This window comes from Ahaetulla prasina, chromosome 1 (genome assembly GCF_028640845.1).
Source record: "Ahaetulla prasina isolate Xishuangbanna chromosome 1, ASM2864084v1, whole genome shotgun sequence".
NCBI lineage: Eukaryota > Metazoa > Chordata > Lepidosauria > Squamata > Colubridae > Ahaetulla > Ahaetulla prasina.
Window position 1 is genome coordinate 266,673,144 of NC_080539.1, and position 15,488 is coordinate 266,688,631.

At 40.2% G+C, this 15,488-nt stretch overlaps 1 protein-coding gene across 1 annotated transcript in view; it reads left to right on the plus strand.

Annotated features, from left to right (window-relative positions):
- The window catches only part of SLC22A18 (solute carrier family 22 member 18), a 122,027-nt gene extending 112,357 nt beyond the window's left edge, over window positions 1-9,670 (plus strand). Inside the window, exons 10-11 of the mRNA XM_058161164.1 lie at window positions 4,472-4,592; window positions 9,450-9,670. Of these exons, the coding sequence (XP_058017147.1) occupies window positions 4,472-4,592; window positions 9,450-9,637 (309 nt within the window). The 3' untranslated portion in view covers window positions 9,638-9,670. The remainder of the gene's footprint in view (window positions 1-4,471; window positions 4,593-9,449) is intronic.
- Window positions 9,671-15,488: the final 5,818 nt, after the last annotated feature.

Genomic DNA, 15,488 nt, shown 5'->3' on the forward strand with positions numbered 1-15,488 from the left:
TTTTTTTTTTTTGCCATAGCCAGTGGACACTACTGATGTAAGGGCAAAGAACAACCATTTGCTTTTTAGCTCCTTCTGTATTTTCCCAAGTTTTTCTAGGATCAAATACTTTATGTTCAAATAGTACAATCAAGAAGCTCAAGACACTCTCATTTATTGGGCCACTGACTTCAAATAATTTTTTTAATTAGAGGGAAAAAATGGCTGGAGTGGAAAGCTCATATGAACATTTTGCCACCAATCCCACAGCTTCTTGGAGTCTTAAAAAAAAAAAGCCCTTGTGACTTTTGCTATATTCCCCATGATTCTTGATTCATATTTCTGTGATCAATCAGCCATATTCTTGTCATCATTAATATCAGACTTTGTTTACATTCTGGGAGATGAGGGAAACCTTGTCCAAACCATGATCAGCACCTTTATAGATATTCAGTTTGCATACTTCTTTTTTTAATTACTTATTAATTATTTTCAGCTATTAAGAATCTTTGGAACAAGTTTTACAGTACCAGATGAATCTTGTTGAATTCTTTGTGAAAGAAACTTTAAATATAACTTTAAGGGATTAAAAAAAAAAACCTCTTTTTAAAAAATAAACAGCAAAAGGTGATTAAAAGGTTAATTTTGGAAAAGTAAAAACTGACTAAGAGTCCAGATGAATTCAAAATAAGGAGGTAATGCTGCTGTTTTGAATTCTTAAAAAAAAAAACATAGTGGGATGAGATTGAAGGTTGGACACTAGCGGGAACCAGAAGGAACTAAAGATTACAATTAAAGGGGAAGAAAGAATTTGAGTTACTAATATAGAATGGAGAACGATACTTCAACATTGGACATATTGAGGAGTGTTTGTGAACAACGAACCCAGAAGTTAATTTTAAAAGTGTCTGCCATTATAGACAGGTTGTGTTTAAAAGGTGTTATGGAAAAGGAACAAGTTTTACCAGACGAGACTGATCTGAAAGTAGTTTTAAAAATGACAGTCTACAACAATATGGGAAAAGTTGTTATACTGGATATACAAATGAAACCAGCTGATATTTTAATAAGTAAAAGTGCAACCAGGATAACATCCCAATATTGGATTCACAAAAGTGACTTGTTACAGTATTGAAGAATTTTGTGAAAAGTGACAAAAAAAAATGAAAAGAAAGCAAGTTTTAGGACATTATTTGAAGGAATTAAACCAATAACTTTCTACACACAAATCTTTCCCATCAATTGCTACTTGATCCTCAAAACTCAGAAAGTCAAGGATTGAATTAATGACTTTCTGCACACAAACTGGGATGTCTTCCCAAACTGAAGAAATCCTAGAAAGTCATTCCAAATTCTAAAGCCCATGTTTATGTGGAATTAAGGTTTTAAACATCTATACTATAGTAGGATAGTACAAAAAGATAGTCCTTGCCATACTGTATATGCAAACTGATCTGCATAACTGAGAGACATTTTAGCTCATTTAAGTTCAATTAAGTCAAGTCAAACTGGTTCCCCAAATCCTAAATTCCATGTCCCGCCTTTCACGTATTTGGAGAAGCATGGTTTAATGTTAATTATCTGTGCTGATATTGCTATGCATATCATATGAGGGAAGTATCATGTTGCAAAGTTTGGCCCTAAGGCAATTCTAGGAAAGGATTTTGGAGAACCACCAAGAAAATGCTTAAATATACTGCTTCCTTTCTTGAGCTAAAGCCATGTTAGGAGAATATTTCTCTCATATACAGTGCAGGCTGATACAGAAAACTTTGAAGGTAAACGATTGAATCAGTCACGGAAAATGTGACGTTGAACAGACCCAACCCATCCTCTCAGGGCTCCATAGCGTCCTAATTCACAGGGAATCAGTTATCTTAGACAATGAGTCACTCTATGGATAATTGAAAGTAGAAACTTCCTGGACTATTAAAAGGTCCCCATTATATATGGCAATCTTTGACTCCAAGGAGACTGGAGAAATGAATATTCTGTTGCAATTTATCCTCTAGATTACAAACTCTTGGCAGGGACCTTCAAGTACTAACAGTTCTTTTCCATTAGGAATAGTCTTAATCTGCTCATCAACTCTCCATTGTGTATTTAAACTAGAAGAATCCTAATTAAATCAGAACAAAGAGTGAACAGTAGAGCTGATCTGTTGGAAGGAAGAGGAATACAAGTATTAGTAATAATCAAGACAGCATGTTGTAAGGATTTCATCCACAATATGTGACTATCCGAAGAACTCTGTCAGATCTTATGTGAAGATAAGAGAGGGAGTAATTTTGACTATATTGTTCTATAATAGTGGAGACATGAGATGCTATAGGCAGCACCAAAATAGAATTCTTTATTGGCCAAGTATGTTTGGACACACAAGGAATTTGTCTTTGGTGCATAATGCTCTCAGTGTACATAAAGAAAAATAAAATACATTCATCAAGAATCATAAGATACAACACTTAGTGATAGTCATAGGTTACTAATAAGCAATCAAATCATACTAGGAAACAAATAAAACAATATAAATTGTAAAGATACAAGCAACATGGTTATAGTCATAAGTGGGAAGAGATAGGTACTAGGAAGGATGAGAAGAATAATGGTAATACAGTCTTAGTAAATAATGTTGACAATGTTGTGGGAATTAGTTGTTTAGCAGAGTGATGGCATTTGGGGAAAAACTATCCTTGTGTGTAGTTGTTCTGGTGTGCAGTTCCTTAAAGCGTCGTTTTGAGGGTAGAAGTTGAAACAATTTATGTCCAAGATGTGAGGGGCCTGTTGATATTTTCACAGCCCTCTTTTTGACTCATGCAGTATACAAGTCCTCAACGGAAGCCAGGTTGGTAGCAACTGTTTTTTCTGAAGTTCTAATTATCCATTGAAGTCTGTGTCTGTCCTGTTTGGTTGCAGAGCCAAACCAGAGAGTTATAAAGGTGCAGATGACAGACTCAATAATTCCTCTGTAGAATTATTAATTAATTAATTAATAAAAAAGCTTCCCCCATTAAAATTTGACAGTATCAGTTCCCCTGTTAACATCAGCAGCCTTCATCTTTGAAAATAATTATTAAGTCAGTAGTCATGAATGGTCCAATATTGTCTATGATATGTACTAATCCTCAGAACTGTGACTGTGGACTTTAAGACATGGATAACAGTTCTAGTTCTGTTTATTTGCAAGTTGCTGGCTGCCAGATGTTGTACCAGTGAGTCATTCTGCTTCTGTGATGGTGGTTCAAGAAGCAGAAAAAATGAGTTGTGCCAAGTCCAGATGATGTTATGCTGTCCCAGAGTCCCCTGGGGTGAAGAAACAAACATCCAACAGTTCAGTTATATGCTGCCACTAACAGGACTATATAGATGTGCCCTGCCATAAACATCTAATAATAACTGCCTAAACAAATGTCAACTAAGCTTCTTAATAGCATCCATGGCCATTTGTTCCAGATCATCAGGACCTGATAGGTGTCTCTTTATTTCACAATTTATGGATTTATTTCACTTCTCCTGAGCAATCACTATTCTGCTCTTTGGGGAAACCCATCATCCACATCCATCCCAAGTCATTTATGCAAATAGAATGGAACCAAGTACAGGTAGTCCTCAACTTATGACCACAACTGAGCCCAACATTTCTGCTGCTAAGTGAGACATTTGTTAAGTGACTTTTGCTCCATTTAATTACTTTTCTCTCCACAGTTGTTAAGCTGCACTGCAGATATTAAGTTAGTAACACGGCTGTTAAGTGAAACTAGCTTCCCCATTGACTTTACTTGTCAGAAGGTTGCAAAAGGGGGATTATGTGACCTCGGAACACTCCCACCATCATAAATATGAGTCAGTTGCCAAGTGTCTGAATTCTGATCACATGACCACGGGGATGCTGCAATGGTCGTAAGTGTGAAAAAGGGTCAGGACTCATGAGTCACTTTTTTCAGTGCCGTTGTAACTCCGAGCAATCACTAAATGAACTGCTGTAAGTCAAGGACCACCTGTAGTTCCTGTACACCAATACGTTTTGGGACAAGTAGATTTGAAATCATTTCTGGAACCTGAAAAGTTGGTAAGATCTTCCTGAATATTGGTATCTCGTTTTTATCACCTACTACTCTTCTCATAGGGACCAGGTGGCTCAGTGGCTAAGACACTGAGCTTGTCGATCAAAAGGTCGGCAGTTCAGCGGTTCGAATCCCTAGTGCCGCATAACGGGGTGAGCTCCCGTTACTTGTCCCAGCTTCTGCCAACCTAGCAGTTTGAAAGCACGTTAAAATGCAAGTAGAAAAATAGGGACCACCTTTGCTGGGAAGGTAACAGTGTTCCGTGCGCCTTTGGCGTTGAGTCATGCCGGCCACATGACCACGGAGATGTCTTCGGACAGCATTGACTCTTCAGCTTTGAAACGGAGATGACCACCGCCCCCTAGAGTCAGGAATGACTAACACGTATGTGCGAGGGAAACCTTTACCTTTACTCTTCTTTCTCACAGGTCCTGATGACCAACGTCTTTCATTATTGCCTCATTGTGCCCCCCATGGTGTTTTCCTTCAGTGTCATCGGTGTCATTACCGATATCATCCTGACCAAGTCCGTCCCTGTTTCTGACACAGGTAAGGCTCAGTCTTTTCTCTTTCCAATTAATGTTTCCTTTTGGATGTGCTGCTCGGTTTTGGTTCACTGCTTTCTAAAAATGAGCATTGGCAAACGTCTGGTACATCATGCTCTCTCTGCCTAGGAACCTTTTAGAGCTCTGCAGGAAGCAGTGCCAAGTTCCAAAGTCTCTGCAGCTCTCACATAATTGGATACAGAAGAAAAGGGTCATCTTACTGGAACTGCATATCTGCCAAGCCGGTGAATACTAGTTAGAATCAAAAGAGCTGGAGTTACCAAAAATGCCTGCAAGGAAGCCAGTGACCCATATTACTTAATGACCCAGTTGTTAACGAAGAAGTAAAATCTTGCAGCATTTCCTGAGATTAATTTCCTAGAGAATGTTCTTTCTGCATAGCTTTTTTCTGCCAGGACTTTGGATGATATGTGACCCTATCTGCCCTTCAAGATAGATCCCATCCCACACCCAAGCAAGTCCCTTACCTAAATTCTCTTTTCTCAACTGGTAGCACCAGTCAGAAATCCTTCAGAACAGCCATTGAGCATATATGTGGGATGATGACAGTAATCATGCATATGGACCACACGTAGAAGGGTTAATTCTCACAAGTTTTAGATGTCTTAGATGCTTCCTCTCCAAGGAATCCCTAACTGATACCCAAGAACAACATTCTAGGCCCCAGAGTTCCCCAAACTTTCCGGCTTTGTGCACCAGTTGGGTAGGGGGGATGATTCCCTGCAAACAGTAGGCAAGCATGTGTGCGAGCATACTCCATTTGTACGAGCAGCAGGTATGTGCGCCTACTGCTTGTGCAAATGGAGCGCGTGACCATGTGTTTGTCCACTGGTCACACAAGTGGGAATGCACGTTCGCTGACTCTGATACCACTTTCACGGCCCGTTTCCGAAGGGCTCAAGGCCCGGAAGTGGGCCTTGGCCCAGAGGTTGGGAACCCCTGTTCTAGCATTTAAAAGCTGTTGCCTAGAAAGCAATTAATGATTGTTATGATGATTGTCTATAATACAGAGGTGGGTTTCAGCAGGTTCTGACCAGTTCTGGAGAACCGGTAGCAGAAATTTTGAGTAGTTCGAAGAACCGGTAGTAAAACTTCTGACTGGCCCTGCCCCCATCTATTCTCTGCCTCCCAAGTCCCAGCTGATGGGGAGGAAATGGGGAATTTGCAGTATCCTTCCCCTGCCATGCCCATCAAGCCACACCCACAGAACTGGTAGTAAAAAAAATTGAAACCCACCACTGCTATAATAATTTTTTAATTGATAAACTGCCCAGAGAAACTAAATAAGAATTTAAACTTCGTTATCTAAGTAAATATTGGGAAGGTTCTCACTTCTCTGAATCAAATTTTAACAAAAAGACAGCTGAAATTAAGTTTGATATTGCTAGTCACAGTATTCATGGCCTGGACATTCTCTGCACTCACTCCTCATTGGGTTCTAGCCAAACCTTTTGAAATGGACGGTGTTTGGGGAGATTGAAAGCAGCAGCTGCAACTGGTCCAGAGTGTTTCTCAAAAGAGCTTTTGTCAGGGAGACGGAGCCTGCTCAGCTTGCTTCCTTGGCCCAGAGGCAACCTGAATCACATAAGGAAGCCAGTTCAGCGGCTTATCCTGAGTCTGATTTGCGTAGATGATTATGAGTTGACAATTGAGAAGGACTGCTTACGTCGGCTTAAAAGCAGCAGAAAATAGGAACAAGGCTTAGGAGCAGAGTATACCAGAAACAGGATTTCAAGACCTAAAGGAATAGAAGAAAAGGGTGCCTTTGTGCCTGGATGCTCATACATATTGCGCCCCCTCCCCCCAAAAAAGTCTGTGAGTTTCCAGCTCATCCCCCCATGTATTATGGGTATATGTGTCAAACCTTACAGCGGGAGGTGGCTGGTACTTGGGGGTATTAGATAGGGAATGAAAAGTCACTGGGTAAAACATGTTTGGAATTTGTGCTATATTTAAATTTGAGGATTTGAACTGAAGCACAGAAGAGCCTTGAACATAAGCTTGTAACTAGCACAGTTCTTATCCTTTCAGCTCTAAAATTAAATGATGAATTCTATCATGCAAAGAAGTGCTGGCCTTCCAAAAAAGAAAAATAGGGTCAGGTGTGCCAATGGACAAAATATATTAAACATTTAAGCTATTTTTACTAAATCCATACCTAGCACTTAATGCAGTGCAAGTGACTCCCAACCTAACACAATTATTAAAAGAAAAGCTTCAACACCCATTTTTGGCCAGGGGTGGAACTGCACGTTACCTCAGTCACCTGTAGATTTCTTCTATCACACCCATTGCCATAAACTGCCAGTGGAAAGCATCCCATTAAATAACTGATCCTCTTGATGAACTTTTGGTGTGCAAATATTTTCATTCTTGTTTTGCTATCAAGCAGGTGGTAGCCTTCCAGCTAAGAAAATTTCCAGATAATTTAAGAAACATAAATAAGAAAAGTACATCAAAGAGATCTGTATAGGCAATACTCAAATCAAGTGAAACTCATCATAATAATGCATAAAACACATAAAACATAGTTTCACTGATCAGGAATGAAGCTGCAGCCCAGTCTTCTATTTATTTCTCCTTTTCTAACTCTGGATAGAAGAAATATGAAACTTTTGCTTTCAGTAAGTGAATCATAATTCTGAGTTATATCCAAATGTGGGGCACCAACTATTATAACAAACCAGAAAGTAAAACCCTAATTAATGATATCTATCTATCTATCTATCTATCTATCTATCTATCTATCTATCTATCTATCTATCATCCATCTATCTATCATGTATCTCTACCTATCTATCCACTGAATCTATCCTATCTGTCTGTCTGTCTGTCTATCTATCTCTTTATTATAACATATCCAGGGTTTTAAAATCCCACAAAATTAAAACAACATTTATCCACCTTTGCACATATTAAATTATTACATAGATCAGTAAAACAAATATATATATAAATTTTCTGGGGGGAAAGGGGGAAATCTAATGTAATGCTGATAAAGATGAAAAAGCTGTATTTAAAAACTGGCTTTTTTCATGAATTATTTCAATTTCCCAAGGAATCCAGCAATGTGTAGATATAACAGTGTATTTATATACTGATTATTGAGGAAGACGTTCATTGCAACCATGTCACCTAAAATGGGGCCAGCATTAGAATTGTCTTGTTCACAGAACTCTGTCAAGGAGCCAATGGAGCAATTAATGTGTTGGGGAAATACCAAAAGAGTCAACTGGCCAGGTTGTCAAGTGGTTGATTTTAACCAGTGCACAAGATTAATTTAGCTCCCACAATGAGCTGTGTTGTGGGAAGCCAACCTGTTGACCCATATTGCTTGCCTAGTCATCTGACAAAAAGAGGGGAAGGGTCAGGGGATGAGAAAATAGACCTTTCTCTTACAGAATCGACTGCCAAGATCTGATGGCACAGAACATACCTCCCAAACACTGATTGGCTATAATGACCAAGCCTCACTTGCTGCTCCCTGCCTCACTCTGTAGGAAAGGGCTAATGGTGGTGTTTGTTTGTTGTTGCTGTTATTAGTAATAATAATAATATTGCACAGTCAGGCAGCTGTTTAGATTGGATTTGGCATCTTTATCCACCTATCAAATCCTTCCCAAGGACCTGGGTGGGCAGATATTGTGTTTGATGGTGTTAAAGGTATCATTGCAGGATGTAAGTTGTTCTAAGTAAAGCTGTCTTTTGCAATTGACTGATGATGGTTTTGTCAACGCCAATGGTGTTTAAGTCATGTTACATTTATTTTGGAATTGCACCCAAGGCACCTATTACTGTTGGTACTTTCTGTTTTCTTTTGCCACAGTTGTTCCACTTTTATCTGCAGGTCTGTGCATTTTGTGATAAGTATATAAACAAAAATGTGAAATCACAGTTGCCAGTTCTTTAGCTGGTGTTGGCCTTCTCATGTTCTTCTCAAGAATCTAGAATGTCATAATGTATCAACATAGTATATGTGCAGACGCAAGGAGTACGGCCTTTCGTAATTGACAGATGGAAATTTTGTCAGTCCATATTTTCCAGGTGCTGTCCAGAATTTTTGGGGTATGGCACCCAAACTGGTTTATTTTAAATTTATCGGCCACCAGTCCAAGTGGACTTTGGGTAGTATACAAAACTAGAATAGAATAGAATAGAATAGAATAGAATAGAATAGAATAGAATAGAATAGAATAGAATAGAATAGAATAGAATAGAATTTTTTATTGGCCAAGTGTGATTGGACACACAAGGAATTTGTCTTGGTGCATATGCTCTCAGTGTACATAAAAGAAAAGATACGTTCATCAAGAATCATAAGGTACAACACTTATTGATAGTCATAGGGAACAATAAGCAATCAGGAAACAATATCAATATAAATCGTACGGATACAAGCAACAAACAGTCATACAGTCATAAGTAGAAGGAGATGGAGGTGGAAACGATGAGAAGGTTAATAGTAGTGCATACTTAGTAACTAGTTTGACAGTGTTGAGGGAATTATTTGTTTAGTAGAGTGATGGCATTCAGGAAAAACCTATTCTTGTGTCTAGTAACTAGAACCCTCTTTGGGCATATGGAGTCCCTGGGATTCCAGGCAATTCCGAGAATGTTTGCAAATATTATGTTTCCAAAATGCTTAGTCTGGGGCTGCTTGACTGGAGGAGAGGCTGATTGAATCAAGCATGTTCTAGGAATCTAGGAACAGAGCCCATTTATAATCAGGGTGCATGTATTTAATTCTTAAGACACTGATCTTTTTAATCCATTGGAGCTAGAGCAGATCATTAGATGAATTTTGATCTATGCTGTCTGATTTTTCCATTGTTTCTCATAGGTGCCATGCTTGGAATCAGTGCTTCAGTTACTCCACTGGTACGGACATTTGGCCCAACAATAGGAGGATTTCTATATAGACAATTTGGAGTTTCCTCCTTTGGCTATTTACAGCTAATGGTGAATGTACCTCTGTTTTTTTATCTCTTGAAGAAGAAGATCCCTCAGAAAGAAGAGAAAACTCAGTAACTAATTCCATGTATATTGTTGACATAAAGAACAAAGAAGGCTCACATTTAAAGCTGGTTTTCAGTCATTTGGGGTTCTTAATATTATATTTTAACGGAACTAGAGTAATTTATATCATCAGAAAGGAATATTTGCATAAATTGTTGGGTAGAAAGATAAGAAAAATAGTGTTGGACCCAGCAAAAGCTCACTGAGATTTTAACCCTTAATTTGCTGTTTATTTATTTATTTATTTATTTTATTAGATTTATAGACCGTCCTTCTCCCGAAGGACTCAGGGCGGTGTACAGCCAAGGTAAAAAAGAAACAATGTACAATTAAAAGTAAATTAAAAAACTTATTATATAATTTGGCCGAAAATTAAAATGGTTAAAAATCTAAAAACCCCAGTTTAAAACTTAAATAAAATTTAAAATTTGAAATCTAGACAATTTAAGAAAGCCCCGCGCGAACAAACAAATATGTTTTCAGTTCGCGGTGAAAGGTCCGAAGGTCAGGTATTTGGCGTAAACCAGGGGGAAGTTCATTCCAAAGAGTAGGAGCCCCCACAGAGAAGGATCTTCCCCTGGGGGCCGCCAGCCGACACTGCCTGGCGGATGGCACCCTGAGAAGTCCCTCTCTGTGAGAGCGTACGGGTCGGTGGGAGGCATAAGGTAACAGCAGGCGGTCCCGTAAGTACCCAGGCCCCAAGCCATGGAGCGCTTTAAAGGTGGTAACCAGAACCTTGAAATGCACCCGAAAGGCAACAGGAAGCCAGTGCAGTCTGCGCAGGAGAGGAGTTACATGGGAGCTACATGAGACTCCCTTTATTCACCTGTTGCCAAAGGTGCTTCCAAGTGCAGCTAAGAAACCAGTCATAACAGTGGTGGGATTCAAAAAAATTTACTACCAGTTCTGTGGGTGTGGCTTGGTGGACGTGGCGTGGCTTGGTGGGCATGACTGGGGGAGGATACTATAAAATCTCCATTCCCTCCCCACTCCAGGGGAAGGTTACTGCAAAAATCCCCATTTCCTCCCAATCAGCTGGGACTCAGGAGGCAGAGAACAGATGGGGGCGGGGCCAGTCAGAGATGGTATTTACCGGTTCTCCGAACTACTCAAAATTTCTGCTACCGGTTCTCCAGAACTGGTCAGAACCTGCTGAATACCGCCTCTGAGTCATAAGAACAACAGTGTTTTTCTAGACATTTATTTCTACAATTCTTGGTGTTCAGAACAAGGAAGATCCCTTGTTCCTGGCAGCAAACGAGTAGGTTGTCACATTGCAGCCCCTACATGCATTTGTCACAAGGTTTTTCTAGCTAAAAATGGCTATGGCTACCATTGCTCCCCTCCCTAAAAATGGCTACCATATCATTGTTTCCTTTCCTTTCCTGGCATTTTCATTTATCTTTTCTGCTGTAAATTTTGCCGCCACAGAACAGCAGCTGTAGTGCCTGCAGAATCCAGCGTCCTGGTTCAACAATGACCTTTCTCACGGTGAGGCATTTTGGGCAAGATTACCTACAAATACTCTATTTTTATTATTTATATAAACTTATATAATACCAGAATCATTACTTAAAATGCAATAGTGGTAAACCATTGTTTAAAATGTCTAGGAAAATACATTTTTTAAAAAATAATAACTTTAGAATGCTGTACTTTGGAATATGATAGACTACTATTCCAATGATTATTAAAGATTTAAGACAGTTGAATTTGGGCTAGAGAAAGTACCATGAAAAGGAAAGATTTACTTATTCACACAATTGCACTTTCTCATTAAGATAACAACAAAGAAGTAAAATGAAGCATGTGACTGGCTAGCTTAATACATAAACAGGAAATCACAGATATACAGAGATACATATAAAATGCCTTTTCTTTCCTATCTAACAAATATTGCTGTATTCTGCAGCATAATCCCATTTTTTTTTTGCTCCTAGTGATATGTGGAACGAGCTCCCCCCAGGACTCCGTCAACTTCCGGACCTTCGAACCTTCCGTCGCGAGCTCAAGACACATTTATTCATCTGTGCAGGACTGGCTTAGATTTTTAAATTTTATAGGGGTTTTAAACTGATTTTAATATTTATATTTCTATTTTAAATGATAGGGCACTGGAATAAGTTTTTTAAAGATTATTTTAATTTTGTATACTGATGTTTTATATGCCTGTAAACCGCCCTGAGTCCTTTTGGGAGATAGGGCGGTATATAAATTTAAATAATAAATAAATAAATAAATAAATATTTGATGAGAGACCACTTATATTGTTACATTGTAATAGGAGCCCAAATGGTAACTTCTATTGGGTAATACTAGAATTAACAATATAAGACATTGTCGGTAACACAAGCTTAAAGACATATTGATTTCAGCATTATGTGCTCCATGATTAATTAGGTAGAGTACATATCTCACCCAAGTTTACAATTAAAAGTTCACTAGAGTGAAGCACTGAGTTTACACATAGTTGTAAGCCATGATTTAAGAAATCATAATGAATAGATGAATAAGTCTAACTTATGGCCTTATGGGTTGACTTATTACATTATGGTTTAGCAAATTGTGTGAATCTGTCCTGTGTGTATACGTCTCCTGTTTTCTCTATAAAACCCCCTTTTCATTCTACAACCATCTGCAATGCAGAGATACTGGCCTACTTATATGTTTGAAGTAAGGATGTTTTAAAAAATGTTTAAAGTACTTTCAACCTCAAAAGGCTTTGTGTACATAGATGCTATTATTAGAGGCCTTGCGTTCACTCCAGGCCTGTCCCTCCTTGCCTGAAAGTTACAAATTATGTATTCAAATTGCCTCTTTATGACACAAACTGATGCTTCCTCTTGCTTACTAGAGCTAAACCTGGAAGAGTATTTGAAAAGGAAGAAACTGCTTCTGGGCAGATACAATGCCAGCTGGTGGTTACAGGTTGTCTGAGCTTTAGAATTTGAAAAGCACTACTTGACAAGCAAGATCTGCTCAAAGAGAGCATGAATTAGAAAGTCATGAGGCCTCCTTGCAACCCTGTTGGCTGTGTAGCTAGGATAGAAGTCCCAGTTGGCCTCACTCATGCTCCATTCTCTTTCTTGCACTCCGCCAACCCTGCCAGGACTACTGAACTTGATCGTTTGGGAAGGGAGGGAGTAACAGAGTTCCTCCAGCTTGAAGTATCGAGGGACTTCAGCCTACCTTCTTTTAACCAGAGGCCTGGAGTGGCTCAGGACTTCAGGGCTGCCATGACAATCATTTATTTATTTATGAATCCAATTTCTATGGCCACCATTAATCTGGAAGCAAGATAAACCCCCACTCCCAGATAAACTATATCAGCTCACTAAAACCAGAAAACCACCAATCATATATAAAACCTGGGGAAAGAGTAAAGTCTTCACAAACTTCTGAAAGGCCAATATTATAGGGGCTGCCCATATTTCATACAGCAGGCACCATAACAAAAAAACAACATGTCCAGAGACCCACCAAATGACACCTATTTTTATTGATGGTACCAGAAACATGCCCATTCTGCCAGATCTGGTGGGACGAGCAGGAATCACTAGGATGAGACAGTCCCACAAGTAACCTGGCTCCATGCCATGTAGGGTTTTATAGGGGGTGAGCAGCATTGGAAACCTAATGAGAGCCAGTGCAGCTCACACAACAGTTATGTTACACGACTGCCCACAAATTTACATGCCATTAAATCCTGGTCCATCTGAATGGATTTGATCTAACATACTGAGGGTCTGACATCTACAATCAAATCAAGCAAAGATTTTTTGAGTATGGAATCCATTACATTGCAGCCTCCTTCACACCAGTAGCACTATGCACTATCTATATAGACCTGTCTTCAACATTTCTTGTCTTGGAAAGGTCACAGAGAAAATGGTTGTCCTATGGCTACAAAGATCTTAGAGGACTCTTGGCAGTCAAATTCCACTTTGGAAAGATCAGGATAAGAAGAGCACAACCTTTCTGGTCCTCTTCATGGTTTTCAATGCCATTCAGACAGGGCATCCTTCTGGACTTAAATTTCTGCATGAAACCACTGAGGGAAGTCATTCATCAACAAAGCGCTGATGGTTCGCACTTATACATCTTCTCCCCTTGGCCAAACAGGCAGTGTAATGACAGTGCTGATGCAGTTCTAGAGGCTGCCAGGACACTGGATAGAAAGAGACAGAGTCTAATTGAATCCCTCCAATATGGAATGGCTTTGGATTTGTAGACATAATGATTCGATTTTACACCCATTCAGAGGATTGCAATTGTTTCTGGGCAGTCTCTGTTCAAAGTCACTCATGCCTTGGTCATCTCCTGGTTGGATTACTATAATGTGGCTGGTCTTGAAGAACATTCGGAAGATACAGTAAGTACAGAATACAGCAGTCCAGGCAGTTATGTGTGCATCTTAATATACTAAGATGAGCCTGCTGCTTCAGGAACTGTAGTGGTTCCCAGTTGGTTTCCTAGTGGGACTTAAGATACTAGTTATCACGTTCAGATTCCATGTTGATTCCACACCTGGTTATGAAAAGTCAACTCCATCCAGGTCTCATCCTTACAGGATTGTTTTCTAAATGAGGCACAGAAGCAGGTGCTCTTTAATAGTTGCTGTCACTCTTTGGAACTCTTCCCTTCCTTGCAGAAATCAGGACAGCCTCATCTTGCTTAGGTCTGTTGAAGACTATGTAAGAGAAGAGCGTTCTGCTGTTTTTACATTTATATGTGCTTGGGGTTTTGGGAATGTGTTTACATACACAAAAATAAACATGCACATGTGCACAGACACAAACATTATACGCAGTCACCTAAGGTCTTTGGGATGAGTAGCAAAAAGTTTATGTCCAATAAATAATACAAATAAATTTTAATTAGTTTAATTAGTTTTAATAAAACTAAATAATCTGATAAAGCTACTCAATTATGTAGCTGTACGCTGATGACACCCAGCTGTACTTTTCCACACCGGGCCACCCCAATGAAGCTATCGAAGTGCTGTCCCGGTGTTTGGAAGCCGTACGGGTCTGGATGGGGAGAAACAGGCTCAAGCTCAATCCCTCCAAGACGGAGTGGCTGTGGATGCCGGCATCCCGGTACAGTCAGCTGAGTCCACGGCTGACTGTTGGGAGCGAGTCATTGGCCCCGATGGAGAGGGTGCGCAACTTGGGCGTTCTCCTGGATGAACGGCTGTCTTTTGAAGACCACCTGACGGCCGTCTCCAGGAGAGCTTTCCACCAAGTTCACCTGGTGCGCCAGTTGCGCCCCTTTCTAGACCGGGATGCCTTATGCACAGTCACTCACGCCCTCGTGACGTCTCGTCTGGATTACTGCAATGCTCTCTACATGGGGCTCTCCTTGAGGGGCATCCGGAGGCTTCAGTTAGTCCAGAACGCGGCTGCGCGGGTGATAGAGGGAGCCCCTCGTGGCTCCCGCGTGACACCTATCCTGCGCAGACTGCACTGGCTACCTGTGGCCTTACGGGTGCGCTTCAAGGTTTTGGTGAACGTCTTCAAAGCGCTCATGGCATAGGGCCGGGCTATTTACGGGACCGCCTACTGCTACCGAATACCTCCCACCGACCCGTGCGCTCTCACAGAGAGGGACTCCTCAGGGTGCCATCGGCGCGACAGTGTCGTCTGGCGACGCCCAGGGGAAGGGCCTTCTCTGTGGGGGCTCCCGCCCTCTGGAACGAACTCCCCCCGGGACTCCGTCAACTTCCGGACCTCCGAACCTTTCGTCATGAGCTTAAAACGATTTATTCATCTGCGCAGGACTGGGTTAGTTTTTAAATTTATGGGTTTTAATTGGGGTTTTAAATGGGTTTTAAATGGGGTTTTAAATTGTATCTAAATTTTTA